This window comes from Amphibalanus amphitrite, unplaced genomic scaffold (genome assembly GCF_019059575.1).
Source record: "Amphibalanus amphitrite isolate SeventyFive unplaced genomic scaffold, NRLGWU_Aamphi_draft 002045F_arrow, whole genome shotgun sequence".
Classification (NCBI taxonomy): domain Eukaryota; kingdom Metazoa; phylum Arthropoda; class Thecostraca; order Balanomorpha; family Balanidae; genus Amphibalanus; species Amphibalanus amphitrite.
The window spans coordinates 21,671-48,391 of record NW_024883538.1 but is presented as its reverse complement, the minus strand read 5'-3'; the positions used below and the strand labels follow the sequence as shown (position 1 = coordinate 48,391).

The 26,721-nt window shown below is 43.2% G+C and overlaps 2 protein-coding genes across 2 annotated transcripts; both read left to right on the top strand.

The window, feature by feature from the left end:
* Window positions 1-227: 227 nt before the first annotated feature.
* On the top strand, window positions 228-26,721 carry LOC122376180 (protein HID1-like). The gene is made up of 18 exons (XM_043355910.1): window positions 228-358; window positions 1,026-1,130; window positions 2,356-2,569; window positions 2,921-3,135; window positions 5,638-5,806; window positions 6,286-6,408; window positions 6,748-6,866; window positions 7,110-7,185; window positions 9,050-9,168; window positions 11,691-11,907; window positions 15,811-15,915; window positions 16,660-16,824; window positions 17,843-17,948; window positions 18,423-18,541; window positions 19,022-19,182; window positions 19,593-19,807; window positions 20,578-20,736; window positions 24,657-26,721. The coding sequence occupies exons 2-18, from the start codon at window positions 1,065-1,067 to the stop codon at window positions 24,718-24,720; spliced, it is 2,412 nt and encodes an 803-aa protein (XP_043211845.1). The 5' UTR covers window positions 228-358; window positions 1,026-1,064; the 3' UTR covers window positions 24,721-26,721.
* On the top strand, window positions 9,604-10,954 carry LOC122376183. Its single transcript, XM_043355913.1, has 2 exons — window positions 9,604-9,895; window positions 10,252-10,954. The coding sequence occupies exons 1-2, from the start codon at window positions 9,695-9,697 to the stop codon at window positions 10,618-10,620; spliced, it is 570 nt and encodes a 189-aa protein (XP_043211848.1). The 5' UTR covers window positions 9,604-9,694; the 3' UTR covers window positions 10,621-10,954.

The window sequence follows — 26,721 nt, the reverse complement described above, 5'->3', positions numbered from 1 at the left end:
GACGTAGTTGATGCATCTACCAATGGCGTGCATATGCTGATGACTGAGGTTTGGATGTTGAGGGTAATATTATGTTTACCTACTAAATATTTTGTGATTCAGATGAAAATAATACTTTGTTGCAGTAAATGTAGAAAATGAAGGTAGTTTAGATGTCGAAATACTCGAAGATGGATGCTCGGGAAAGATTCTGTATGACGTCATTATACTGTTTATTTCCCTCATTTGTATTACAGTATGTTAATTGCTCTAGCCCTGTAGTGTCTGGAGCAAGGCCCTATATATATATACCCCTATATATGGTCTGGAGCAAGGCTGGAGTAATAATAAACACAGCCAGGAACTGACGAGTGGAGAGGTAATGCGTGAATTTATTGTTCAACGCAGTATGTTAGGACCACTGAACTCTATAATGTTTACGAGATATGTCGGTAAATGTCAAGTTTAAGTCCTAAGAAGATTTCATTGATAAATTTTTCATATTTTTACATTATTTGACATCCTGAATCAAAAAATGATACTCATATGTCTCGCAAATAAAAGAAAAAACATAATCAAACCTGACCTAACCTTACCTACTTACCTATAACCTACCAACCTACAACCTACAAACCTACCCTAACCTAACCTAACCTACAAACCTACCTACCTACAACCTAAAACCTACAAACCTACAACCTAACCTAACCTAAAACCTAAAATTTTTGCTGTTTCATATTCGTATCAAAAGCACCACAATTGTAGTTAGGACCTAAACTTGACATATATCGATATGTCCGCACCTTTATCTCATATTTTTGTCATAGAAATTAGGCTGCCATTGAGTGATTGATTGGTTGTCTTTTCAGGACCCAGCCAAGGTTAAAACGTAATAGCCCAACCTAACTGGATTCGGGCAAATTGTCGATGTCCTTTCATATTTATATATATTTTACATGGAAAACTGCATTTTATTAATATCTGACAGTGAATGGTTTCTTTTGGAATTGCTGGTGTAATTTTGAAATTGTATGATTTGTTTGCAGCTTTGGATTACACTTGTCAATTGTCATTGAACATAGAAGATGGGAAATGCAGATTCTAAAGCAAGTTTCAGACAAGCTCTTTTGCAGCTCACATCAAAGTCCCAGGTAAGTGTGCATGTGGTTATGCTATACACTGTGGTCCTTTACTCTGTTGTTTCTGTCCTTAGGGAAGTCAAATCCTTTTTCGTACCCCCACCCCCTGCCTGACTGAAAAATCCATGTTACCATCAACAATCAACATGTCTGGCATAACAGGTAGATTGAGCAGAGGCACAGTATCCAGTGTAACTCTGTGTCAAAATTTTGGTGCAAGGATGAACAAATTTTGGTGCAAATGGGCGATTTAAGAGATTTTGTCACAGGATGAGTGCTAACCTAAGCTAAGGGTTATTCATACGCTATACTCTACACTACACCTTTTTGCACTCAAAATAGGCATCTTTTCATTCAATTTCGGCGAATTGCATTCAATTTTAGCGATCTCTCTATTCGAAGCAAATGAGAGATCGCTAAAATTGAATGCAATTCGCCGAAATTGAATGAAAAGATGCCTATTTTGAGTGCAAAAAGGTGTAGAATTAAAAAAACCTGAGATGATAACTCCTCTGGTGCCTAATGTTCATCAGAGGCCACCTGGCTTGAGCCCCCCCCCCCCCAGATTTATATTCGTGTAGCCCTAAACACCCAGGGGTTGAGAAGACTGGTCGGATTACTAGGCCCGAGAGTCCTGGCCATGCCCTGTAATATGCGATGGGAAGTAGTTTGTCTGCTGAGTTGTCTGAAGAGAAACACAAATTTTGCATGCAGTTCAGCATGTTGATTGAAGTTCGGCGCGCCGGATGATTGTCTAATCGATGCTGGTATTATGTTGAGCAATTTTTCCGGTATTGACGTGGTTCAGAACTGAATGACAAATACCACGCTGATCCTAAATAAGACGGCTGCAGAAGGTCACATCGAAGTTTCACGGGCTGACCCCGGGCCCGGGAGATAGGCGCAGCGTCACCCGCGCGCAGAAGGAAGCCGGTTCTGCCCATGTCTGTCGATTTTTCTCTCTTAAGAGGAACATCTGATCGATTTTATCACAAGTACCTACCGATCATCTCAGCTTTATTACAACTACCAACCGGTCGCCCCATCGACTTTTCTTACATCTACTAATTATCGTGTTTTCTCAAACTGCAGATCATCTCCTCGCTTTTCTCGAAACTACCGATCATCTCCTCGACTTTCCTTGAAACTACCGATCATCTCCTCGACTTTTCAAACTACTACCGATCGTCTCCTCTTCTCTAACAACTGACTATCTTCCCCTGTTTTCTCTCCCCAGCCAGTGGACCCCTCCGATACCCGTTTCTGGGACCAGTTCTGGTCCGAGTCGGTAGCTTCCGTTGAAGATGTGTTCGCCCAGACTCCAGCCGCCGACATCCGGGCGCTGCGTGAAGAGATGCCGGCGAACATGGCGACTGTCTGCTTCAAGGCGGTGGAGAAGCTGCTGAAGGCCTCCGAGACGGGATGTTCCACGCAGCAGGAACAGCAGACAGGTTAGAAAATGTGCGAGTGAAAGGGAGAGTGCAGAATATATGTGTGATATGGGTGTAGAATGTGAAAAGGTGCAGTGTGTGCAGATTATAGACATATGAGAAGGTGGGGGAAAAGGTGGGAGGGGAGTGAAAACTGGGAAAAAGTGAAAACAAAAACGTCTCTACGCATTGCAGCGAGGTATTGGTAACGTCAACTCCAGACATAACAAGTTACAGCCAACCGGAAAACAACCACAACCCACAGCATTCTTTAGCACATCGTTTCTATCGTTCGTTTTCACTCTGCGTTTCCTGATCGCTCGATCACCGAACTACCCTCGCTAACTCTACCTTCTCACCCTTCTCACACAGTGCTCAACTGCGTGCGCGTGCTCACACGCCTTCTACCCTACATCTTCGAGGACTCCGACTGGAGTGGCTTCTTCTGGACGAGCGCTCGGCCAGCCGGTGAGCCGCAGGATGGGCCCGAGCCACTGCCGCTCGCGCAGACTCTCATGGTGGCGCTTTGTGACCTGCTCTTCTGCCCGGACTTTACCGTGACGCCCAGCAAGGCTGGTGCCGGCGTGGTGAGTGTAGTTGTGTGTGGCGGGTGAGGGTTCGATCCTCACGGGAGATGATCATTTTCGCCCTGGCTTCTTGTTATAACTCTGACTATGTTTCGGTACATTTTGTTTTGTTTTGTTTTGTGCTGCTAAGCGTCATGATTTGCCAATTAAATGCGATCATTTCCATTACAGAGACCTACGGTTTAATATCTCACTGATGGCGTTTAGCAGCCTAGGCTTTCAAATTAACCCAATAGTACAGGCTATCCAGGACGCTTTTCGAAGATCTGCCCTGCTCTGATGTTAGACTACGACCCTGTGCCGATGCCATTGAATTTCTTCGTAGTCGAAGTGAATCTAGTGTGAGATCGATAGTGCGTCTTTTATGGCTCCAATCCAGGTGTTTGAACACCTGTGCAGCTGAATGGCTAATAAAGGGCGCTGCATAGACGACGGGGCTGAACTAATTAGGCTCGCAATTTAGTTTTAAAATGCTGACTCTTGCCTTGATCTTTCTATACCTTGTCATTGGATAATCTCTGCTTGCTGTCGTCATATCTTGGTTGTCTTCTGCATAAAGATCTATCGATAATATCGATATTATAGAAGTGCGTGAAATTTTATTGTTGATGACATTTTTGGGAACTTGCGTTATATAAATAGAGCTATTGCTCAACACGAATGCAATTTTAGAGTGCATAGTGCCACCAAGGCACAAGGTAACCCTGGAAAACTCCATCCACCTTCCCTTTCAGCCGTCAAAATAATGAGTTTCGCTAAACAGCCGAGAAGCCAGTCGTGTGCAATGTGCATTAAGTACTGTGGTGCTAAAACGTGCCTCAAATGCTAAATGGTCCACACCCACTCAGTCAGGGTCAGCTGGTTAGACTAAGCGGAAGATGATCGTGACAGTAGGGGAAGGTGGGGTAAGACGGCCCAGCGGGGCAAGACGGACCACCAGCCCTCCCGGCTGAACTGCTGCTGGTATCTACTGCTTTATGCACTCACTATGTTTGTTTTCCTTCGTAACAATGGCCACCTTGAGCTCATGCTGCTAGGATGCATAGCTTTTGAGTTATTGAGAAAAATGTTGTTTTTCGTCGAACCGATCTAATATAAGAGGTCTACGGGTGATTCAATTACGGCGCCTTTCTTGCATGATTAGTTTCTATTTTGCACTTAACTGTGAAGAACAAAGTTATAAACTTAGTTAAAGTCACACTTTAGGAACTGGCAAGGTTTTGCAATGTTGGGCTATTTGACATATACGTCATGATAATGACAGAATTTAGATTTGGGGCAAGACGGACCACTGTGGTCCATCTTACCCTGTGGTGGTCGATTGTACCCTGCATATGGAAAGTTCTTTTCCAAAACATTGACACAAGTTTAAGTAAGCTAATTTTTCAGGAAGAAGTCTTTGTTGCATGTGAGCCATGCATGCAGGTGCTCAGTTAGCATGCATTCATGCCAAACGACAATCAACACTCATGTTCCCAGCTTTTAGCTGCACTTCCATCACACATGAGTAAAGAATAAAGGCTCATTTCGTTATTTTACCATTCTGGTTACTTTTTCTTACAAGAGTACAGAGCAGAAGTGTAACACACATGAACGGATAGCAGGCACTGCTGGGTGGTCCGTCTTACCCCACGTTTTTTTCTTGTCTGAGTTTTTGACATGTCCGTCTTTAACAGCATCCACCACCTAGATGTCTTTAAGTTGAAATTTAGTCTTTACACATATCAACAGAGGAAAGATTGAGCATTCCGAAGACTATAAATAATATGAACTACGAGAGCAGTGTAGCAAAATATGCGGCCTCAAACCTTAGCTGGTCCGTCTTACCCCACCTTCCCCTACTTTGTTTTCCACTGAACATTCTGCCAGCTGGGCTTGGGGGGATTTAGTTCGCTACTCACTGAATGCTAAGCCGCTGCTGGTCCCCTCAAACTAACTTTATTATTCATACTAGCCTAACAATAGCCCCATTTTGATAGAATAAGTCGTTATCCGCCCACACGTCATGAAAGAGTTGCAATATGCTTGCAACTTTTCTCTGTTCGTCCGATTCACATATTGCACTCATACATTCATTCATTCATCCATTGAATCACTAATTGGTCTTTCGTTACCTACCCATTTGTTTTGCAATCACCAGTTCATGCTTCTTCCATTTTTCACCCATTTTGTTCTTCATTCATGCACGTACTCTTTGTTCATTCCTAAGTTATGCATTCATTCATTCATTCATTCATTCATTCATTCATTATCCATGCGCTCTGCATTTCTCATCCATTAATTTGCATTCACCTACTCATTTATTCATTCATTCATTCATTCATTCATTCATTCATTCATTCATTCATTCATTCATTCATTCATTCATTCATTCATTCATATTTAATTCATTCATTCATTCATTCATTCATTCATTCATTCATTCATTCATTGATTCATTCATTCATTCATTCATTCATTTGTTCATCCTATCACTCACCCAACCCGTCTCCGTGTTTTCAGGACCAGCACGAGGATGTGCAGTCCATCGACAGCTGTGAGTACATCTGGGAGGCCGGCGTCGGCTTCAGCAGTCCCGTCACCCACAGTTCGGCTCACGACAGCAACCGCACCGAGATCCTGAAGCTGCTGCTCACCTGCTTCTCACAGACTATGTATCTGCTGCCCAGCGGTGAGCACGCTAATAGGGGATCGATCTTGAGGCTTTATTATTGTTTGGGATGCTGTCGACAAGGGAATGCATAGGTAGCCGGCGGTGATAGAAGCATTCATGTTGCTTTGGGATAGTATGACAGCTCATGGCTCACGTATTTGTTCTGACAATTTACTGGCTTCGCCTTGGAAAGGTGGTCTTGTTTTGAGCAGTGACCTTGGGGTTTATGGTTCCTCCGACGAACAATATCTTGCTTGATTTCTTATGACCCGATTAACGGCCGGAAACATGACCTATGGCCGAAAATAGTTAGGTTCGTTGTCATGGATGGTTGACAACCTTGAACAATGTCACGTTAGCTCACCGAGTGCGTATCTGACCAGTAATATGCAACCTGTTTAGCATCCTTATGACTTACCCACGGCCTTTTACTTAATCGTCACCATCAACACTACAATTATGTGACCGACATTGACATGACCTCTGACGGCTCACAGACGGGGCCCAGGCCGGGCCGAACCGCTGGGTGCAGTTCTTCACGTCTGCCGAGAACCGACATGCCCTGCCTCTGTTCACCTCGCTGCTGAACCTGGTGTGCGCCTACGACCCTGTCGGCATGGGTGAGTGAACCGAAAAGTCGGACTTACGAGTATGTGGGATTCGAATCTTAGATTGTTTAAGTAATTGGTTTGTTCTTGGTATCGTTATTTAGCCGCCGTAGATGTATGGACAGCAGCAAGATTAACCGTTTGAAGAGGGAGCTGCGTGGCGTTTGTAATGAAGGATGAAAGCGCGTTAAAAGTTGCATTGGCTTACACATTATAATGATTTTCCTCAACAGCAAAAAAGCACTTTCTGATGTCGCTAATTATCATTCAGTCATGGAGTTCTTTTTAGTTGGTATGACTGCTTGCTACAAAGTCTGCGTTGGCTATCACTCGAAACGCTTCTGTTCTCAGGCCTGCCGTACAACCACCTCTTGTTTAACGACAAACGCGAGGCCCTAATGGAGACAGCCCTGCAGATTCTCATTGTGACGCTCGACCATGACTCCACTGCCAGTCGGGCTGATGACGAGGTTAGTGACATCATTGGGTCAATAGTGACGTCATCGAACTAACAAGCCATTCTCAAGTGAAAAATTAGTCATAAGCACTGACCTGGGAAAACATTTATCATCATGAATTTTTCTAGGAGGATTGTTTGAATGTTTATACTCGATATCAATTTATGCAAAATGTTTTTGCAAAGTCACTCCGTGATTATCTAAAATCGTTCACCCATGATTCCACCACTGCACAAAATCTTTCTTCTGTTACAGCGCTCTCCGGACAACCTGTTCATCAACTACCTGTCACGGATTCATCGCGAGGAGGACTTTGACTTCATCCTCAAAGGTATGTTACGACACGTAACGCACAAACAACGTAACAGGGATAACGTTATTTGTTTTCAGACACCGTTTGTCGTCGCCGAACAAGATATTGCGTAACGGCTTTGCGACGAACGTCTTCGTAGATGTTTTACTAGTGCTCAGGGATATCATAGTGGACTATAATGATTTGTGTCTATAGAAAGTTATAGCTGTTATAGCTGTTTTCCTAACTACTTTATTACCGTAAACGGGGGTGACTGCTTTGCTGGGTGACTTTGCCATGCTTCTCAAAAAATGTTTTAGGGTGATCTCCAGTGATATTTTACGAAGAATGTAATAATTTTTTATGCACAAATGAAAGATAATTGATGGGCCTTCCAACATAACCAGCACTGAGAGATAAATTGAAGGATCCTCACCAACTCTTTCGTGGTTGTTATTAACAATCAGCATGTCGGGAGAGCATGCATAACAAAATCGCGTGTGCACAAGTGTTAATTAAATGAGTGTGACGAGAACGGGAAACTGCGGATGACTCAGAATCCCTGACTCAGAATATAAAGTAGAACTTGGAAAATGTGTACTTGAATTTCATTTGCATATCATTCATAAATTACCACTAAATACCTAACTGGGCTCCGTTTTATTTAATGGTCAAATTTCCGAACTTTTTATTATCTAACCATGTTCTAGACCAACTGCGATGCTGAGACTTGGTATGGTTGATCATGACAAGGCTGTTAGGTTAGCATATCCAACAAAACTGGCATTTGTCACTTCATTTAGCTAACATTTTTGGTGGCGATTCTTCCAAGTGAATTGCAGGCCACATGGGGTGACTTTGCCACCATGTTATCAATGCAAAAATGAATTACTTATCCGATGCAATTCAAAATAAGTTTTAAATGTAGCATCATTTTGATCTTAAAACTGGTTTTTAAAACGTAAAAGTTTATATGTTGAACATTAACACAGGAATGCACAGTGGGAGTATAGAAAGGAAAAAAATCACCAAAATAAAAAAATGGATGAAGCTGGGCCCAACTTTTTAGCACCACAGCCATGATCATCTACAACTCCTAAGTTTGCCAGTAAGACTGACTGAAGAAATATGTATCATTTTATAGATCAAAATGCTGATAATAAGGGTGTCGGTATGTAATTCCCGCAAGAACGTCCTCTTTCTGTTCCGCTTAATGCCGCTGGAAAAAGCGGCAAGGTCCTAGAGTACCGATACAATAAGACCTGTGCTTATTTATCTATTCTGAACCATTTTTCAGTTTCTATTTACTATCAAATCTCAATTATTTTCAACAAATATAATGTATTATAAAAAGTAAGGCATCTCTCCTTTTTTGTACATCGTTTAAGAGCAAAAACCTCGAATTGCTTTATTTTTCCTATTAAACAATTAAGAATGGTTTCCCTTCCTCATACAATGGAACAAAAATGCTTGAAAAGTATTTGTTAGCGTTACAAAGACATTATTTGGCATAGTGGCAAAGTCACCCCTTTTTCAGTTTAACTTTGCCACGACTCATTTTCCTTAAAAATTTATATTTTTAGGCAAGCTATAAATACGATCATAGCAAAACCCAAAGAGCTAATCTTCATCCGTGTTTTGAACATAGAGTCATCCCAATAAGTTACCAAGTTAAAAGAATACAAGCGTCTAAAGTTGAAAACATGGCAAAGTCACCCCCGTTTACGGTACTATAAATGGCTTTATAGCAAGAGTGTTGCGAAACGATGGGTAGAATCATACGTTTACGGGTAGAATCATGCGTCTTCCGAAACGTTAAATCGTCTATTGTGCATTTTTGAGCCGCTTTACGTTGCAACTTACATCGTTTCTTGCAGTAAGCTTCTAAATGTTTCGTTTTCAGGGTTTACTCGTCTTTTGAACAACCCGCTGACTCAGACTTACCTGCCGCATTCGACCAAGAAGGTGCACGCCCATCAGGAGCTGCTGGTGTTCTTCTGGAAGTGCTGTGACTACAACAAGGTAAGCGTAGTTGTGTTAACAATATCATTAAGTGTTAACGCTAAACTCAAGTCTCAGTTAATCGTCACTTTGAATTTGTTTTACTTTGTGATGCCGTTTACTTTTTTACGTGAGTTACATGTGTTTTGCGAGTGTTCTATAAGCAGATGTATCCTTTGGAATTTGTTCAATGTTTTGGGATATGGATGGATCGATTTGCCACTTCATAACATTTATCTCAAGTAACAACAGAAATGGACAGGAACCATGACTTTCTCATTAAAACCTGTGGTTGCCAGCTTTTTCTCTTGTGAAAGTTCACAAGACTTATCTCCGTGGTTGTATAACATGGTACATTCGGCAAACTACTTGTAATGTGCCATGTGCTGGCTCCCACGAATATGCGTTTGCTTACATAATCCCCCACTATAAGACCCACACTCTACAACCACTCTCGTCATTCACTCTGTTGTCGTTCAATTTTGCGCATTCGCCACTTGGCGGTTTGAGGGCTCGCTGAAAATCAAGAAGAAAACTGACTACAATCATGCTGGCTCTTTTGCTCGCACTGTTGCCTCTTGCCGTTTCGTCTGAAGAATGTATAAAGCCTCAGCCCGACCCTACGTTCACGAATGCCGCGTATGAGGGCACTTGGTACGAAGTGGGCAAGATCCAGACGCCCGGCGGAGCGGCGTTCCAGAAGGACTGCGTCTGTGACGCCCTAGTCTTCCATTCGGATGAGCCGGTGGTGAGTTGACTGACATTGCCTGCGGCTTCTTCTTTTTAGTTTTTTTTTTGCTATTTGTTAATGTGATTATTTTTGTTCTCGGACATTTGTTTCAACAGTTTAGGAGGTCTCACCAGTTTCTGCTGGCTGACATATATTTGTAGGGCTACTGGAAATGGTACTTTTCATATTAGCTACAACTTAGAATGTTCTATGATAGGAAGAGATTATTTATGCATAAACGCTTACCGACGTTTTCGATTCCTTGTCTTTGGTAACCACTATGTGCTAGTGATCTCTACTCTCCGTAATTGTGATGGTATGACAGTTGTCGTTTTAAAGCGCATTCTAACCTGTGTCTGTCCTCGTTTTTCCAGCAGGGAGACGGCGAGGTCACGTACGCCTGCCGCTACAAGACGGTGGACGGCATCTTCACCAACATGACGGCCGATCTCATCTACGATGGCACGCCTGGAAACTTCAACCAGAAGTTCCGCTTCCCGTTCGCTCCTCTCACCGACTACAACCTGGTCCTGCTGGACGAAGATGCCGCCATTGAGTATGACTGCAGTCCTCATGCTGATGGTACCATCGACTACTGCATCCACTTCATCAGTCGCACCCCGAGTCTGTCCGAGGATCGGCTGCAGGCTCTGATTGATCTGGCTCTGGGCATGGGTCTCAACACGCAGGATCTGGCGTACAAGGCGAACATCCAGGACGGGTGCTGGCGTTGTGAGAGCTAGGCGAGGAGCCATTTTCCATGCCTCAATGTGTGATAGTTTTGACTAGGAGAGACATGTCGACAAGGAAAGACGTTTGAAATGTTGGCTTCATTCTGTCGTAGATGATATTCTGTGGATGTTTTGCCGAGGCTATGCTTTATGTATACCGTTCTTGGGTTTACGATTTGTCGATAGTAATGATGCGACGTTTGAGGCTGGTACTTGGCACAAGTCATGACGTTTCTTTTCAACGACATTACTTGATGGCTACGGCTAGTGTACTTGACAAGGTGTATGCTTTGCGTGGTATGGTATTGCACCAAATAAAGCCACAAAATATTTTGTGATGTCGCTGCTTGTTGTCTTTCTGCGAGTTGTGAGTCAGTCAGATAATTGTATTGCGTTTGACATGTTTTCTTGCTTGAACGTTTCTGGCAACTTTTACGCTTGTGATGAAAAGCAACACGATCTACTTACTTACAATCTTGCTCTTCTTTCCCGATGCTAGACATTGTCAGTAAAGCACCGGCTTCAGGGTATCTAAAACGTGTGCTGTGAAAACGGCACCAGATATTTGATGAGTTTTGCTGAGCTAAAATATATTAATTTTCATTAAATTTATGATTAATGACTCAATTAGTGGGCAACGAATAAACCTCTTGGTGTCTCGATATCTCGTGCCCACTGTTCTTTGCTATTTTTTCATCACATTTTCATGCCCACTGTCGTATTTGAGTAGCAAGTGCCCAAGCAATAAATTATTCAATTTTCATTTCCCTGCGTTCCCGTGGACTTTTCAAATGGGTCCTCGCGGCGCTAGACTGAGCACTTGGCATTCAGCTTTATCTTTCAGCATTTTTTTCAGCATTTCTTTCAGCATTTTTTTCAGTTGAAGATGCGATCGACTTGTTGGTTTACAAGCCGGCCATGATCGTGTAAAATGACTTCATCGTAGATCGATTAGTTTCTTAGATATAACCGGAAATGTAATAGTGCGAAACCTACCGCTTAATCTCGCGAGAGCCGTACTACTCACGATTACCAACCCTCACCGTTACCCTCACTCTCCGTTCCCCTTTCTCGGCCTACAGAAACTGCTCTTCTTCGTGCTCAAGTCGAGCGACGTCCTACAGATCACGGTCCCCATTCTGTACCACTTGAACGAGTGCAGAGCCGACCAGGCCCGCGTGGGTCTCATGCACATTGGTGTCTTCATTCTGCTTCTGCTGAGTGGGGAGAGGAACTTTGGCGTCAGGCTGAACAAGCCCTACACGGCGGCTGTGGCCATGGATGTGCCCGTCTTCTCAGGTGGGTTTGGAGTCTTGGACTATGGGAGAGTATGAAGGGGCTGGGCTGGCTGAGTGGTGCATGGGTAGGTACTGGGTAGTGTGACTGGGCTGGATAGTCCTATCCATCCGTCGTTATGCTGCTGAGCTGGGAAACTAAAATCCATATGAAGGTTTATATAACTGAGCAATGTTTAAGGAGGTGAATATGCAATGTTTGTTCATTTCATATGCCATGTTCATATGTAATCATATGTCATGTTCATATGTAATATTTGGTCGAACAAAGGATCGAGGTTCTCTGATACATTTGATGGAAATCGCTAGCGTAGTTCATCGGTAGGATGCTATTTAGGCATTTTACGCTTTCTCCGGCATTGGTAGCTTTCATCTACTATACTATTTGTTGAATGAAACTCTGTGTGAATGTGTGTGTTTCTGTTTGCACCGTGCAGAGGGGTCCTTTGACGCCGTGCGCAGTAGAGCACTTCACGGATAGGCTTTTTAGGATCCGGCCCGGCCCATATCCGGCAAGTCATATCCAGATCCGCCCATTATCCGCCTTTCTTTGAATATCAGAATCCGGCCCACCCATGGCCCGTATTGCAGCCAAACTTCCAAAAAATATCCGTAATAATCCGTTTCACCAATAACTGGTTTCACCCAAAACTGGACTAACAAATTCAATTTAAGGGACCAGACAGCCATACATCTCACAGGCCATCATGGTTCCAAAAACCATGCTTATAAACCTAAAACCACATGAAAATCACCACATTGGTAAACTAGGTATCATCCTTCAATAGTAATACACAATTTCTCTAAGAAGTAAGAAGATAGCCGCTTAACACATTAGGTTAATTTTTAACTTCAATGTTGAATGTTAAAATTTTGATCCGTTTTGATCCGGGTTCAACCTTCAATTCCCAAATCCGGCCCGCCCATATCCGTTCTTTTTTAACAAATTTAGAATCCAATCCTATCCGGTCCGCGGATTTATCCGTGGATAACGGATTTATCCGGCCCATGAAGTGCTCTAGTGCGCAGGTCAAACGGTGCGGTCGATGGGGCTGAAATTTTCGCAGCATGTTGATGACGTCACGGGCACGTGCAGTGTCGAGGTTCCAGTCCCGGGGGGTGGATGACTTGCACGTGGCACGCGCTGGAAAAAGGTGCATTTTCTCCAAATTTTGCTCGGCTCTCAAGCTTGATTCAAGGCATCGGCAGCCGGGTTCATTCGCCTTTGACAATAAAATGCATGACGATCGGCGGCGGGTGCCTCTCATTTGCAGATTGGCAGCTTATTTATTTTGCTAAACAGAGGCGAATGAAGGTGTTGATTTTCGGTAAATAAAGACAGTTTCAATGCGCTGACACAAATGCACCGCGTTTGCCGTAATGCGCCACATTTGTCACGAGGCGCCATTTTTGTCGCAAATCGCACAACTTTATCAACTATGGTCCGATAAGCGTGCAATTCGGTGGAAGGAAACATGGCAAAACGACAATTACAAATGTACCATTTTTTGTCGCAATGCGCCACATTTGTCACAAGGCGCCATTTCCATCAAATATGATTAAGAATAATGGAATTACACGAGTAGGAGCACGGTTAGGAACTCTTTTTTTATTTTATCAGTTTATCTGATGGTGCTGTGACCTCACATGGCCCAGTGGTAGTGGTTGGTGTACTGTGTAGTGGTAGTAGTATTGGTAGGAGTAGCGGTAGGGGTAGTGGTAGTATTAGGGGTAGTGGTAGGGGTAGGGGTAGTGTTAGGGATAGTGTTAGGGGTAGTAGTAGGGGTAGTGGTAGGGTAGTGGTAGGGGTAGTAGTAGAGGTAGTAGTAGGGGTAGTAGTAGAGGTAATAGTAGAGGTAGTGGTAGGGGTAGGGGTAGGGGTAGTGGTAGGGGTAGTGGTAGGGGTAGGGGTAGGGGTAGGGGTAGTGGTAGGGGTAGTGGTAGGGGTAGTGGTAGGGGTAGTGGTAGGGGTAGTGGTAGTAGAAGTGTAGTCCAGGCCAATCCAATGTGACGAGGTGACCTATACGACCTGGCCTGACCGAAGGTGACCTGGCCTGACCCAGTGTGACCAGGGATGACCACCTTGACCTGACTTGACTCCGTATGACCCAAATTTCATACAACTAAGCCCTCAGAATAGTTCTTATGTTCAAAATTTTCTTCTGCACGTTTCCGTCCATATCGCTGCTTCCAGACGACTGATCAGTTTAAAGCAAACACCATTCGAAAGCAAGTTGGCTGCTGCCGCATTTTATGGCTACGCCGCGAAGCAAGTGGCGCAGCCGCTTGTCTATATTACTATTTGAGGAGGGCGTAGTTTCTGTCTATTACGAAGGTCGCGACATGGTGCTACGTAGCGCGGGTTACAGATCACACCGTTGCACCTACCGCGCTGAAATTTGCGCAAGTTATAGAACAAGGATGGACAACGTGCCTTTGAGCGGTCTCGGCTCGATCGGATCGATAGCGAGCGCGTGGCGCGTGCCCAAAAAGTGCAAATTCGCGTCATAGACTTTACATGTATAAATCGGCTGGCAAAAACGGGCGAAAATGGCTAAATTTGCCCGACACGGGTCCGTTCCCCGTGCAATATCTCGGTAGCCGTGCGCCCGATCGGCACGGGGAAAACAGCATCGTGTAGAGAATCGAACGGGCAATCGAATAGTGTGCGGTGCAGGGGTGGCACGCGCCACGTGCAAGTGTGAGGGCAATTTCATTTCAAAAAGTGCCATTTTAAACGGATTTTGGAATTTATATTAATTTCAGGTGATCGTCAGACGGAATGAGTTGAAACAGCGCCTATTAGCAATAAAAATGTACCGTCTCTCATGGAAAAATTGTGAAAAGCTAATTGATCAAAAACAATGTGGAAAAAATCGCTGAATTAAAATGGTATTTGTCCATAATGTGCCACTAAAAAGATACACGGGATTTGCTGCTTAACCTGATACGCTTGACAATTGAAAATGCTATCATTAGAAAGAGCATTCAATTCTCTCCAAGATCCAATCATCACGTTTGCATGACAAGCAACAGTATTCTTTAAAATATAAATGTTTTAAACCTCTGCAAAACGATTTTTAGCGAAAATTATCTACGCCTTTCATTTGTCTTAAAACTACGCACCTCAATTATAAAGCACATTTGACAGATTCTGAAGTGGAAAGCATGCTTATCAGACACGGGCACCTCGATGCGGTGGATATTTTTTCCACAAACCAAAACGTTTAGCCGTCAAAAAGCAATCGACCGAAATGGATAGATAACCCAACCGACACAAGAACAACCGAACACCCGCCGATCGAAAATATCCCTTTTCGCGTTGCGGAGCACGCGGGTCACCCTAGTTTAGTACTGTTTATTTAACGTCAGTTGAATATTTCCGGTAATTGTCGATAGTTATAAACATCTAAGATATTCGTGTAAAAAAAGATATCACCACACTTTGCGCAATTGCCGTTTTACAGTAGAATCCGCATAATTAATCCACCCTGGTGACGCGACGTTTTGGATTTATTAAGCGGTGGCTTTATTAACCGAGTCAGTTATGATTCTTGCAGAAAATCCGTGAACAGCTCAAGTGGCCACAATAAGCCCCTGGACTTTGTTTAAGCCTCAATATAAGCCTGTAATATCACCCTATAAGTTAATACTAAGCCCCAATAAGCCTCTATATTAGGCCGATGTTTTATTGAGCGGAATCTACTGTATTTGGGACAGTCCCATTCACAATAGCCCTCCTGCAGCTGCCAATCTTCGATAACTTTTTTCCTACGATAAGTTTTTCATGTGAGCACGTTTGCCATGACTTGCTGCTCTTGGCACTACCTGAATACTGTGCTCGTTCGGTATAAGCAGTCGCTGTTACACTTCACACACTTGCTGACCGTGTACCGTTTTCTTCCAGGAACTCATGGCGATCTGCTGATCATCGTGTTTCACAAGATCATCACCACGGGCCACCAGAGACTGCAGCCACTGTTCGACTGTCTGCTCACGATCCTCGTCAACGGTATGTGATTGGTCGTTGTAGGTGTTGAAAGTGCTTTGAACACACTTTGCATTTATTGTTTTTTTCCTAAGCATAACTTTATGGCTGCTTTGGGGATTTCACTAAGTTTTTACCCTGCCGTTCCTGCTTTTTTGTGAAATGTGTTTAGTTTGAAGGCCTCATTTACTCACAAATATTTCCAAGCATATTAATGGAGCTATACATTGTTTGCCATTCTGCTACATTTTTTAGAAAAACATCTGCGAATTGCTTAGGAAATTAAGTTATTTGCTTATTTCGTGTGAATAAGGGAATTCGTGTGTCTTTTCCTTCAAACAGAGACTTTTTTACGTTGAGTTTTGCGGTTCAAATATCCAGATGTATCTCTACAATATTTTGATGTGTCTTCCGCACCTTCCAGTGCAGTGTTTCATTTTTCAGCCTTTTTGGTGGCAAATCACACCTAATGGGGAAAATATTTTCATCCCTAAAATATGAATGACCAACTTTACTTCATCTCTGAAAAGAGTTTCATGTATTCCCAACAGCCAGTTCACGTGTCACTTGACAGTTGATGCACCCACATCCTTTTGTTCCACACCCTGTCAAGATCCTGACATGAAATCCTGGTTTATCAGTTAGCATAAAAATTGGCATTACACCATTTTGCAAAAATACTGCAGTTATTTACTTTCTTTTTTTCATCCTAGGATTTTTCTTCATCGGCACACCCAACCAATATCAAATTTTAGAACACTGTTCCAGTGTCTCCGTATCTGAAGACGCTGTCGATGGTGTCGGCCACCAAGCTGCTGCACCTGCTGGAGGCCTTCACCACGCCGTGGTTCCTGTTCTCGGCGCCCAACAACCACCACCTGGTGTTCTTCCTGCTGGAGATCTTCAACAACATCATACAATACCAGTTTGACGGTGAGGCAGAGAAAGAGATGTTGCGTGGTAATGGTACGTGGGTTTGGTCTTTGAATAACTATGCCTTGCTTAATCTTGTGTCGGCTGAAAGATACACAATCAAGTGAAGATGAATGTCTTAGAATTATCAGGGCCCGAAAATAAGTTTTATCAAAGTGCCAGCGGTCAAGACTAAGTCAAGGCTACAACGCTTCCGGTTAGTGTCGTGCATAGGCTGTACGCTTTTTCTTCTTTTTTACTGAAACAGTATAATTTACTCGCGCTTAAAAAAAAACAATTCGGTAAATGAAAACCGGGGATAATTGGAACAAATGTGCTCTGTGATTACACATCTTATTCTTTTTAACGTTGAGGCGCTACATATGCTGGTCCGCAGACGAACGCATCCGTGTAGGTATCTGAATACACTGCCGTATCCCTGAGAAAATAACAGACGGTGTCTGCACACTGCGGTCTGCCATGTCGAAGCTTATTTATCGTTACTGGCCTTGGGCCGAGGCGGGGTGCGCAGGGAACGGTTGTGCAGTTGCCTTGAATAGCCATGTCAGAGGCATTTTTGGAGTGTGTGGGCCGTTTAATATTTGGGGTTGGGTTGAACACCGCTGGTATGATAGACCACGGTGCTAAGCGCCCGTATCACAGACTCTTGCGACAAACTTCGTGCGTTATCTGTGAAATGTCAAGGTGCTATTTGCGGTAGCATGATATATCATGTGCCATATTATGTGCCATATCTGTATAGACATGGCTAATTCCTGGTGGCAATTGGCAAACCTCATGCGTCATTGCACATGCATCACCTTTTTGTACTTTGTAGATGAATTGAATTATGCCCTTCATTTCAGTAAAGTTTGGAACAGCGATCAATTCTCTTACATATATTGTGATTTCGCCGTGTTTTTTTGTGTATTTATGACGTCTTTGTAAATGTCTTGTAAAAGCTAGCATTGCTGTGACAAGTTATGCCTGGTCATAGCAAATTATTCATAAGCGATAACCTCGTTCCTTCCCTTCACAGGCAACTCCAACCTGGTCTACACCATTATCAGAAAGCGTCAGGTGTTCCACAACCTGGCCAACCTGCCCACGGATCACGGCACCATCGACAAGTCGCTCAGCAAGCGGTAAGACTGGCGAGTGGCGATCCTTGGAGGCGACAGGGCTAGTGGATTATTCCGGCGGTGGAGTGTTGTTGGGTTTATGTTTTGTGACACCAGATTGATGCTGTTTATGTCGCTGCATTTGTACGCCATGCCCTTTGGGAGGTGTGGCAAATGACTGTTACTTAGGACCAGCAGTTCATCGAGCGCCATGCGTTTGGCTAGATGTTTTCTCTTTCACCGGATGAATGTGTGGTCTTACTTGGTGCGCTTTTGTATTAGAAGCTTTTGCTTCAGCATGTGCTATCCACCATGGGCTATTGTTTGAACGACCATTACTGCAATTACTCTGACATTTTATTTTTATTTTTCATTTTCATCGACGATACAGCCTCATGTTTTACTCCATCCTACCCATCATCCTACCACCCTCGCTCTTGGCCTCTTCTCACTTTTTTCGTGACAGCAAACATTCGATGCCTCCGCCTCGCTCCTCAGGTCCAAGGCTGAGGCGGTGCGTCAACCCTCCCTGGACGGGTCGTCTCGTGCGCTGGCCGGCGCGGCGGCGGGGCTGGCTGAGCAGGGGGCGCTGAAAGCGACGCTGGCGGCCACACCGCGTGAGTGAGAGATTAGGGACGTTGGCTGAACGGTCTGGGAGCGTATACGGGAAGTGGAACGGGCTACATTTAGAGTTCGAAGCCATGGCAAGTTGAATCATGATTATTTAAAAAGAAGCTCATTTTATGATTTCTTGTGCTGCTTTTGTTACTCTAACGACATCCTCTCACATGAATTGTGCAAGACGCATGCTCATAGATTCATTGCCTACTTCTCATAAGTCTCCCTTCCTAAATATCTGTGAATTCGACGTTATGGCACAGAGCTGTGTGGCAATTACGCATATGATATGGGGTGCTAACCACTCCATATGATAGTTCCCATCATATCCATCACAATACTCATCTCGGCTTGTTGCCCACCTGTCTGCCGGCTTATATCGACTCACTCCCCTCACCGCTAAGTATATTGAGTCATGATGCCCACTTCCCCAGTGTAGAATATTAACTCTCCCCACCCCCCCCCCTCCTTCGCGGCAGGTATTGACTCGATGACAGAGAAGGAGTCAGCCCACCCTCAGCCGGTGAATATCGCCGAGCTGAGCCTGGCTGAACCGGCCGGGGTGAGCCGACCGCAGGAAGGCAGCACCTCTGACGCCGGCCACGAGGAAACGGGAGGCGCTGCTGCTGCCGCGGGACAGGTCGGTGGGGGTGGTTTTCTGGTTGACACTTAGGCCAGAGACAAAAAAAAAAAAAAATGTTTCTGCTGGCAGTTTTTAAAGAGTGTTAAGTTTTGGCTTACGCTGTAACTTTTTAATAGCACTTACGAGCTTGTGGATGCAAAAAGTGGTAGGTGCCAAAATTATTTAACTTAGAGCAGAATCAAAGCTCGGGAGCATTTGACAGTGAATTGTCACTTTTTCCGGTAGATAGTCGATTATCTTTTATAGTATATCAGCTTGTTTTGAAGCGAACCCACCCTTGTTTGCATCAAAATTGAAATCTGCTCGCCACAACAGATGCTATGTGTGTGACTGTATTTGTCGTAATTAACAATTGGTGCTTCCCTCCTAATGTATAATGGGCTGACATCCACCCTATTCTATTCCAGGCGGGCCCGTCGACCAGTTCCCCGGGTCCCTCCAGTCCCACCCCGACCACCTCCTCCGCTGCCACCTCCTCTGGTACCGGCCGATCCGCGCCCCCGGAGCGCTGGGTGCCCACCAGCCAGTGGGTGAGCTCGTGGAAGAACAAGCTGCCCCTGCAGACCATCATGCGCCTGCTGCAGGTGCTGGTGCCCCAGGTGGAGAAAATCTGCATCGACAAGTGAGTGAGAATGTGGGAGAGGTGGTGGATGGGAGTTGTGGGGTTGGTGAGGCTTTGTATTAGTGGGATGATGGATAGGTGTTTGGTAGAAAAGCTGGATGGTGGTTGGAGTTTTTGGGCTGGCGTGGTTTTGTATTAGTGGGATGTTGGATAGGTGTTTGGTAGAAAAGCTGGATGGTTTGAAAATATGAACGTTGTGCATTGGGTTAGTTGCCGAAGTGGGATGCGTTGTGTTCCATGATGAAAAGGAGAATAAATTTGAAGGCTGATTGCTGAGTTGAACACAGCAGAAAAAAGAAACAAATAAGAATTACGAATTGACGGCGAATCCTTTTTCCTATGCGCAATGCCCCTTGCTTTAGATTGCCACTTAGCTAAGTGCGTAATCCCGTTTGGCAACGTTTTGATGATATTTATTGTCGAATGTTTATGCGTGCTAGCGCTGTCAACGCATGAATGTTATTTGGCAACTTGTTGATGTACGTCGTACTCGTAAATTACACACAAATATGTAAAACGAGTTTTCTGAAAACGTGTTATTTGTTTGCGTCTTTCCTTACACCAACCCACATTGTGCACCTTTTATGTCATTGCGCTTTTTGTGGTATAGTGATACGCCATATCTCGTCGTGACTCTGGCCACCATTGTTGACTTGTTTTGTCAAACTGCACGCAGTTGACCTTTACAGCCGATGTGATGTAGCAGTTCCAATAAACAAACTTACATTACACCATACTAACCACCTTCTCCCAACTCCCTTTCTTCACAGGGGTCTGACCGATGAGAGCGAGATCCTCAAGTTTCTCCAGCACGGAACTCTGGTAGGCTTGCTACCAGTACCGCACCCGATTCTGATCAGAAAGTACCAGGCCAACTCGGGTACCACTCTGTGGTTCAGGACCTACATGTGGGGAGTCATCTACCTGAGGTCAGTCCATAGTGTGGTGCTGGTTGGGTGATTATAGTCTGGCAAACGTAAGAAAGAATAAATGCAGGATGAAATTAAGGTGAGATATTTGACACGCATGTCTGTGGACGTAATTTGCGTTTTATCTCAAAGTTTGCTATATGCTTTTATGCTGAAAAGAAAAGTAAACCACTCCAGTTCACTCCGAACTATTTACAACTAACAAAATACACGCAGAGTTAATTTGAGGCGGCTTAAAGTTATTGTTACCTTTGCCAGACTATATTTAGCCGCGGTGGAGGGTGGGTTCGAAACTCAGCATGGCTGATGAGTTTTCGGGCGCTGCTTTGTGTGAACGGTGATTTTGTTGCTGTCTGGCTTTGCTTGTCTGACCTGGGACATGCGGTTATGACAGCCATATTTCCTGCGCGTCCATTCCTTTTCTGTTGAACAGTTATGGAAAACAGCGCCTTACAAAATTGCAATATTTTTTCTATGGAGCAACAGGAGCCATCTTGACTGCATGTGGCTATCCTGAATTATTGTCTCCTGATCCCAGGATGCTTCCTTTTTTGTGTATGTGATGAAAGCACCAACTCCCCCCTCGCATCTCAGCGATTGCTAGCAATCGGAATTGGTGTGCTACGAATGATGCACAAAAGTATGACACTCTGAACCCATAGCATCATTTATCCACATGTGCTACACATGAATGCACGATTGTCAGCGCGTAAACTATGCGCAATGCGCATGCATCTAACAACTTTCTTGGAAACTTAGAAGCATCAATGGTCACTCTTGCTTATCAGTCATGAGAAGGCAGTAAAGAGGGCGCTGGCGAATCTACATGCAACCCTAACAACTCCACGAATGCTGTGAAGTAGTTACATCAAACATTACATTGTGTGAATTGTTGCGTTGCTTCGAATATGGTGTTTTGGTTGTGTAGCTTCACGCTTTTGCGCTACCCGGAGATACTCCTTTTCCTTTATTGTTTCCTTTGACATTGCATGGCTTGGTGAGTCTCGAAAGTGGTTTTGGTGTCACGCTTGTCGCAGTTTCATAAAGGCTTGGCTCTTTATTGGTAGCATGGAAGGTAACCATTTTCTATATGTAGTTAGGATTTCAAATGACCTTTTCCTCGATAATTAATTGGAAATTCAATAAAAAGTAAATATTATATTGTTTGGCAAATTTTCGAACAACAGTTCATTCTCAAGCCACATGAAACAATTGACAACGAAGTTTTATAACTGCCGCCAAGCTACATTTTTTGAATTCTCACACGTGATGTACAAGGTGGTCTTCTTAAAATCAGAAATCTGAACTTAATCGATCATATCCCAAGCTGTTCCGAATCCACCTATTCACATATACATACATACATGACCATCAAAAGTAATATGCGAGCACAATCACATAAATATATACATGGTTCGTTTTGGTCGTGGTCGTGATGAATAGATCGCGTAGCATTAAAAAAAAGGTGACAACAATGACAATATAAACACTTTGGAAGTCTCGTAGCAGATTATGTCGTATAAAGTTCGGTTCGGTTTAAACAATCATACAAATGCATACAACTAATATGCGAGCACTCTCTATTCCCATACATGAATATGGTTCGTCTTGGTCGTAGTCGTGCTAAATAGCTGATCGTGTCGCATTAAAAAAAAAAGAAGACAACAACAATAACAATACAAACACTTCGAAAGTCTCGTAACAGATCGTGTCGTAAAAGGTAGGGTTTACACAATCATACATATGTATACATCTTCGAATCAAGCGCAGTACCTAACAATTATCCACACATAACAAATTTCAATGACAGCCAGTGGGTAATGAAAACAAACAACTATCATTCTATAGTATGGGCCATGAAGACATGTTGGAGTTGAGTTTTGGGCGCTTCTTTTGGATCAGGAGGGATTCCGCGAGTTTCCTATCTGGGTGGTCTTTCGACTTATACAAAACACGTACTTTGAGGGGAATGCCTCCTTCGTGGGTGGAGTGGCACTCTTGAAAATGATCTCCCATGGGGGTGTCATGTGTTTTGTTGAGCGCGTCCCTCAGGTGTTCATTGAATCGTAAGCGCACCGGGCGCTTCGTCTCTCCCACGTACGTTACGGTCATCCCATTGCTTTGACAGACAGTACATGTTATCTCATAGACTAAGTTTTTCTGCGTGCAGTCCCCAGAGAACCCCGATCTGCATGTGTGACATCTTTGACCTCCTGGGCATAAGGGCTTACATAGTGCTGACCTCACTAGTTTATCTTTTAGTTTTTGTGAATTTGTCCATGCTAACTTTACATTGAGGCCTGATTGTCTCACTTTCCTCTTAACTTCGCATAACAGTCTTTCATCTACGTAAGGAAGTGTAAGGAATCCATCACAAGGTTCTTGGGTCCTGTTCCTTCTAGTTCTGAAATGACACCCCCATGGGAGATCATTTTCAAGAGTGCCACTCCACCCACGAAGGAGGCATTCCCCTCAAAGTACGTGTTTTGTATAAGTCGAAAGACCACCCAGATAGGAAACTCGCGGAATCCCTCCTGATCCAAAAGAAGCGCCCAAAACTCAACTCCAACATGTCTTCATGGCCCATACTATAGAATGATAGTTGTTTGTTTTCATTACCCACTGGCTGTCATTGAAATTTGTTATGTGTGGATAATTGTTAGGTACTGCGCTTGATTCGAAGATGTATACATATGTATGATTGTGTAAACCCTACCTTTTACGACACGATCTGTTACGAGACTTTCGAAGTGTTTGTATTGTTATTGTTGTTGTCTTCTTTTTTTTTAATGCGACACGATCAGCTATTTAGCACGACTACGACCAAGACGAACCATATTCATGTATGGGAATAGAGAGTGCTCGCATATTAGTTGTATGCATTTGTATGATTGTTTAAACCGAACCGAACTTTATACGACATAATCTGCTACGAGACTTCCAAAGTGTTTATATTGTCATTGTTGTCACCTTTTTTTTTTAATGCTACGCGATCTATTCATCACGACCACGACCAAAACGAACCATGTATATATTTATGTGATTGTGCTCGCATATTACTTTTGATGGTCATGTATGTATGTATATGTGAATAGGTGGATTCGGAACAGCTTGGGATATGATCGATTAAGTTCAGATTTCTGATTTTAAGAAGACCACCTTGTACATCACGTGTGAGAATTCAAAAAATGTAGCTTGGCGGCAGTTATAAAACTTCGTTGTCAATTGTTTCATGTGGCTTGAGAATGAACTGTTGTTCGAAAATTTGCCAAACAATATAATATTTACTTTTTATTGAATTTCCAATTAATTATCGAGGAAAAGGTCATTTGAAATCCTAACTACATATATCAAGATGTTCCTCGCTAGAGCACTACATACTATTTCTTCATGGTAACCATTTTCCTTTTATTAGAATTGACGCGTATTTTCTGTGTTTGGCTAATAGTAATGTGCTTCTTTGTGTTCTTCATAGTGTCACAAGAGCCTGAGTTGATGAAAAGCAGATGTTAACATTGTGCCAATTATATAGAAACTCGCTTGAAATGCGTTTTTGTAGCAATTCACGAACTATTGCTAAATATGTCATATACTGAGAACTCGAGTTTTGTCACTGGCACAAAGGTACAATCGGTGTCAACATTCGCCACGGTGCGTATTCTACGAGCCCATTTACATATAAGCTACTCATATTTAAAGAACTGTTACGGCTATCGACTCACAAAGCTGGCTTTACGGAAAAGATATGGCTGTTTCCTAGTCTAGAATTTTCATGGTGTAGAACCATGTGTTAGTGTAGAACCCTGTATTCGTGTAGAAACCTGTATCAGTTGCTCACCAAAGTTTATGCAGTTTTGCCTTCGCTTGAGATCCTTTTGTTCCTTCGCTGTTCATACTCACTAACCGCTTTTCATTGTCAGGAATGTCGAGCCGCCAATCTGGTTCGATACAGACGTGAAACTCTTCGAGATCCAGCGAATGTAGGCGTCTTAGCCTCGAGAGACGGAAGAACGTACTTGAGCCAGCAGCTGATGACTCGTATGCTTGATACTGAGAGAAGCATACCTGGCGCTGGAACAGAAGTTTACCTGAGAAAGAAGTTTACCCGAGAGAGATGCCTGAGCCGAAGATGCTTCGGACAAGGCCTGAATGTCTTAATTGTTAAGTGCATCAAGGAGATGCAATGTGTGAGTCCTGTCTGCTGAAATCTTGGATCTCGTGTGTGGCATTCCAGGATTCTGGGGCGAATATATGATGCATCAATATCTAATAGGACGAAGCGGTGGGACGTTGTGGAATATATCTGATTATCTATCTATGTGGCGTTGGATCCCGGTTATATGGTTCATAGCTTGAATGTAACCTTGTATGACTTATTACGTGGAGTTCTGTATGAAGGTCTAAGATGACGAATATTAGCCAATACCCTTATTAGCGTAGGAAGAAACCCATATAAAGATGTAGCTTATTGTTGTACCCTACACCCTCAAGCGATAAGTATTCACCTACACAAGGTTAAGGGGCTTTGGCTCATGTATTTTATAAGTGCACTGCTAAAAATGCCTAGAAATTATAAAGCTAGAAAGTTCGATGGATTATATGAACAGTAGCAGCTTGGGACGAATCTTAGCGTCACGATGGGGAAAAGCATGCTAGCCGTAGTGTGGGTAGCTTCCATGTAAGTCACAGTTATGCACGTATACAGTTTTATTTACGGGGATCAGTAGTTAAGTGTGATTTATTTATCCCACATAGGGCATGCAATCATCACTTGTGTAACATTCTGAAAGGTCCAGAATGTTAACTCAGTTCTTGGTCAGTGTTTTTTTTTTGCGGTTGTTTCCATTTCCTTTTATTTGTGCTGCTATAAGCTACCTTTTTATGAATGTCAGGGCGTTGCCACTATGATAAATGCTATTATCTTTTATGATTATATGCAAACCTGCTCTGGCCGTCGCAAGCGCAGTCATTCCATTTCTGTGAACCCATGTGGTGTTATGCTTTTATTGATCTCAAAAGAGGGAACTGCCGCTTTTAGTTCCATGATTACAGTTTCCCGGAGTTCTGGTGGAGATGAAAAGTTTTCACAACCCAAAGCTTATTTTAAACATGGAGCATGCAGGGTCATTAAGTGTTGTGTCTCACTTACCTGCTAGATAATTACATCAGACGACGTTTCATTTGAGGCAACTGCACTTGATCTCTTTCTCCAGTGACAATAATTTGATTTTCAAGATTACACCTTGCTTAGCACTGTATTTGTTTCATGGTTTGTCCTCTTCATCAAATTTATGAAACACAAAGTGTTAAATGCTTATTTTCGCTTGGGTAAGAATATGTAGGTCTCATGCCCAGTTTCTTTAAGCTCACTTCCATCATCCATGCACTTGCCCAGTGCTTATCGCGTGATGATAAATGTTTGTAAAAAACGACAATATATTCAAATACACAATTAAAAAACAGAGCTTTCGGTAACAAATACCTTGATCACTGATCACTTGATCAGTGATCAAGGTATTTGTTACCGAAAGCTCTGTTTTTTAATTGTGTATTTGAATATATTGTCGTTTTTTATATATATCTGTCATGGATAACACACATAAATGTTTGTCCACACGTGATCATGAATGTCGTAGTATCTACAGGGGTCTAAACACGGTTCATGTCTTGTAGATTGAATATTGTTATTTGATCAGCTAACGCACACAGACTGTTCGTCGTTAAAAACCATCTCTATCGCACTGTATGTAATAATTTCAACGACGAATTTCAATGCGATAAATCGTTGTGAATGTATAGCTTGTGTTATGTATGTATGTGCTTCTGTGTTCTTTTAACTTTTTATTGTGATGTGTCATGATTATAGGTATCTTCCTTGGCACCTTTCTGGCTATGTGAAATGTGCAATGATAAAGCTTTATTTTGTTGTGATTCGGTGTCGGGTAGGGTAAGAATATAAATATATTTTGTCGTACTGTTGTCGAA

Bases quoted from the DNA above. Each gene is read 5' to 3' on its own strand.
- LOC122376180 (XM_043355910.1), top strand. From the start codon at position 1,065: ATGGGAAATGCAGATTCTAAAGCAAGTTTCAGACAAGCTCTTTTGCAG. The intron at 3,136-5,637 runs GTGAGTGTAGTT...CCGTGTTTTCAG, and splicing joins GCAAGGCTGGTGCCGGCGTG to GACCAGCACGAGGATGTGCA. The intron at 20,737-24,656 runs GTCAGTCCATAG...TTTCATTGTCAG, and splicing joins TGGGGAGTCATCTACCTGAG to GAATGTCGAGCCGCCAATCT.
- LOC122376183 (XM_043355913.1), top strand. From the start codon at position 9,695: ATGCTGGCTCTTTTGCTCGCACTGTTGCCTCTTGCCGTTTCGTCTGAA. The intron at 9,896-10,251 runs GTGAGTTGACTG...TCGTTTTTCCAG, and splicing joins TCCATTCGGATGAGCCGGTG to CAGGGAGACGGCGAGGTCAC.